General features: G+C 35.2%; 1 protein-coding gene across 1 annotated transcript; it reads left to right on the plus strand.

Moving 5' to 3' along the window:
- The first annotated feature begins 951 nt into the window (after positions 1 to 951).
- On the plus strand, positions 952 to 1,532 carry LOC142181055 (uncharacterized). Its single transcript, XM_075253175.1, has 2 exons — positions 952 to 1,146; positions 1,284 to 1,532. The coding sequence occupies exons 1-2, from the start codon at positions 952 to 954 to the stop codon at positions 1,530 to 1,532; spliced, it is 444 nt and encodes a 147-aa protein (XP_075109276.1).
- The last annotated feature ends 1,412 nt before the right edge of the window (positions 1,533 to 2,944 follow it).

A 2,944-nucleotide genomic window follows, 5' to 3' on the forward strand; every position in this document is an offset into this window, starting at 1 on the left:
CTCAGTTGATGCAAGAAAATCATATCAGAAGCATGCTACATCAAATTTTATAAGTGAACAAATTATAGAACATGTTCGAGACAAAAGGATAGAGGTTATACCAGCCTTTGTATAAAATGAAATGAAAAAAAAATTTGGAATTGACATTGGTTATCTCAAGGCATGGCGTGCTATTCAAAAAACTGTTGCTTGCATAAGGGGAACACCTGAAGAGAACTACCAGATTCTTCCTTCATACCTACACATGATGGTGGCCAGAAACCCAGGAACATACACAAGCAAAAAAAGAGATGCGCAGAATAGGTAAGCAAAACAATACTAACCATCAGCCTGAAGTTTCAAATGTTACTATTTGAAAAACTTCACACCTTATGATTTATTTTTTTGTGTTTCAATGTAGAGATTTGCTTACTTATTCTTCGCTCTTGCGGCATCAGTAGCTGGTTGGTCCTACTGTAGACCCGTTATTGCAGTAGATGCAATGTTTTTGAAGTCAAAATATCGTGGTGTTCTATTTGTTGTTGTATCAAAGGATGCAAACAATCAAATCTTTCCTCTATGTTTTAGTGTAGCAGATTCAGAAAACAATGAGGCATACATTTGGTTCTTGGGGGAAATGAGAAAATCAATTCAAGTCCGTCGTGAACTGGTTTTCTTATCAGATAGAAACCAATCGATCACAAATGGTATTAAAAAAAATTTCCTGAAGCTCACCATGGTATCTGCCTCTATCACTTTGAGAAAAATTTAAAGCAAAGACATGCAAAGGTCACAGTAATAAATCTTTTTCAAAGTGCTGCAAGGTCATACAAACATGAAGATTTTAATCAGTTAATGTCCCAACTCAAAAGTATTGACAAGAAAACATACAATTACATAATGGAAGAGCCTCCCGAGAGATGGGATTGAACGTGGTTCCCATGACGACGTTATAATATACTAACAACAAACATGGTAGAATCAATGAATTCCATTTTACTAAAAGGGAGAGAAATGCCTATTTTAAGAATGTTAGATTTTATCCAAGAAAAGCTGGGAGAGTGGTTTTATGAACGGAGAAAAAAGGCAAATGAAACTTTTCACAGAGTGTCAATATGGGCAGAAGAAGAGATGACTAAGAAGATGGACTTGGCTTGCAAAATGTTTGTGAGTATATTTATCAACTTCAGCTTTTTATATCTGTTGCAGTGATTTACTTCTTACATTTAAAAAATTTCATACTTTTTCTTTTTGAAGCAAAAATACACTAATATAATTTGTCTTAATTTTTTATTCCTTGTTAGGTGTTCAACCTTGACTCAATGTTGTTTAGAATAAATAGTGAAGGAATTGAATTCATTGTGGACTTAAAGAGGAGAACTTATGACTGCCTGGAATTCCAACTTGATGAATTGCCCTGTCCACATGTAATTGCTGCTATTAATAAGAGATATTTGCAGAAATCTGATTACTGCTCAAATTGGTATTCAAGGGAAACATGGTTGAAAACATATGAAGGACATGTGAATACCGTGGGAGATCAAAAATCATGAGAAATACCACAAAATGTACAATCTGAGATCACAAAACCTCTTGATGTAGAGATTTTACAAGGAAGAAGACAAAAGAAGAGGCATATACCTGCGACTGAATCATCAGTATCATTCAAGTCTATCAAATGCAGTCGATGTAAACAAGTTGGGCATAACAGAACAACTTACTTGTCTTCTCCAGCACCTCATCCATATTCCAAGAAACAAATTGAAAAATACTTCAAGCTTCAATAATCCTTGGTCTGAATTTAGACTTTCTTTATTGTACGACATAATTCAAATGTGATTTTTTTCATAGGAATAAAAAAATAAGCTCTTGGACAATTTTATATACTGCTAAAGTACAAATCACTCATTTTTGTTGCGCAGGCTTACAGGTTTTGTTGCATTTTAAAAAAGTACGCAATGACTTATGCGAGAAAAAACTTCAGGTTACAGTATGTGAAATACATATCCTTAAACAAACACACACATACAAACACACACACACACACACACATATGCGTACAACACACAAAAATAAACGCATGTACAAACAAAAGTTGTAGCATCTCTAAGCAACTAAGAAGTATAAAGCAAATACCAACAAATAACAAAGATAATGCAATAGAAAGCTAAGAACAAAGAGGGTGACAATTACATTGATATAAAAAGAGGTCAGAACAACATACATTTACAAACAAAACTTCAGCTCTCCGGGCTGAAGTTATACAAAATTAACCTAAAAAATTTCAGCTCTATGGGCTGAAGTAAACATAAAAGCATAGCATTGAAAACATAAAAAAAGGTTTACAAACACTAACAATCATCACCATCATCATCGTCATCATCACAGTACTCCTCAATTTTTCTAAATATCTCATCATCATTGTCACACCTCCTTTTTCGCCCGCGCCGCCTGCAAAGGGGCGCGGGGGGGGGGAGAGTTTTTTCCAATTAAAGGACAATCGAAACGGGATTTATTTATTTATTTTAGAGTCGCCACTTGGGAGATTTATGGTGTCCCAAGTCACCAGTTGAATCCCGAATCGAGGAAAATATTGACTCTGTTTAACAGTCTGCGCACCAGAAATCCGGATAAGGAATTCTGTTAACCCGGGAGAAGGTGTCAGGCATTTCCGAGTTCCGTGGTTCTAGCACGGTCGCTCAACTGTCATATTCCGCTTGGTTATCTGATTTTATACAATCATGAACTTATGTGCAAACTTTAAACTTTTTACCGCTTTTATTATTATTATTATTTTAACAGAGAATTACAACATTGTGAAAAACGTATCTCGAACCATATCACATCAATGTACCCGCGGTTATCGACACATTTTGACTCTATTGAGATTTAGATTTGGGTCACATAAATGTGCACCCGAGTTTAAGAAAGTAAATTGTTAAAGGCGCCTAAAGCGACTAGCGTA

The sequence above is a fragment of the Nicotiana tabacum genome, chromosome 5 (genome assembly GCF_000715075.1).
Source record: "Nicotiana tabacum cultivar K326 chromosome 5, ASM71507v2, whole genome shotgun sequence".
Classification (NCBI taxonomy): Eukaryota; Viridiplantae; Streptophyta; class Magnoliopsida; order Solanales; family Solanaceae; genus Nicotiana; species Nicotiana tabacum.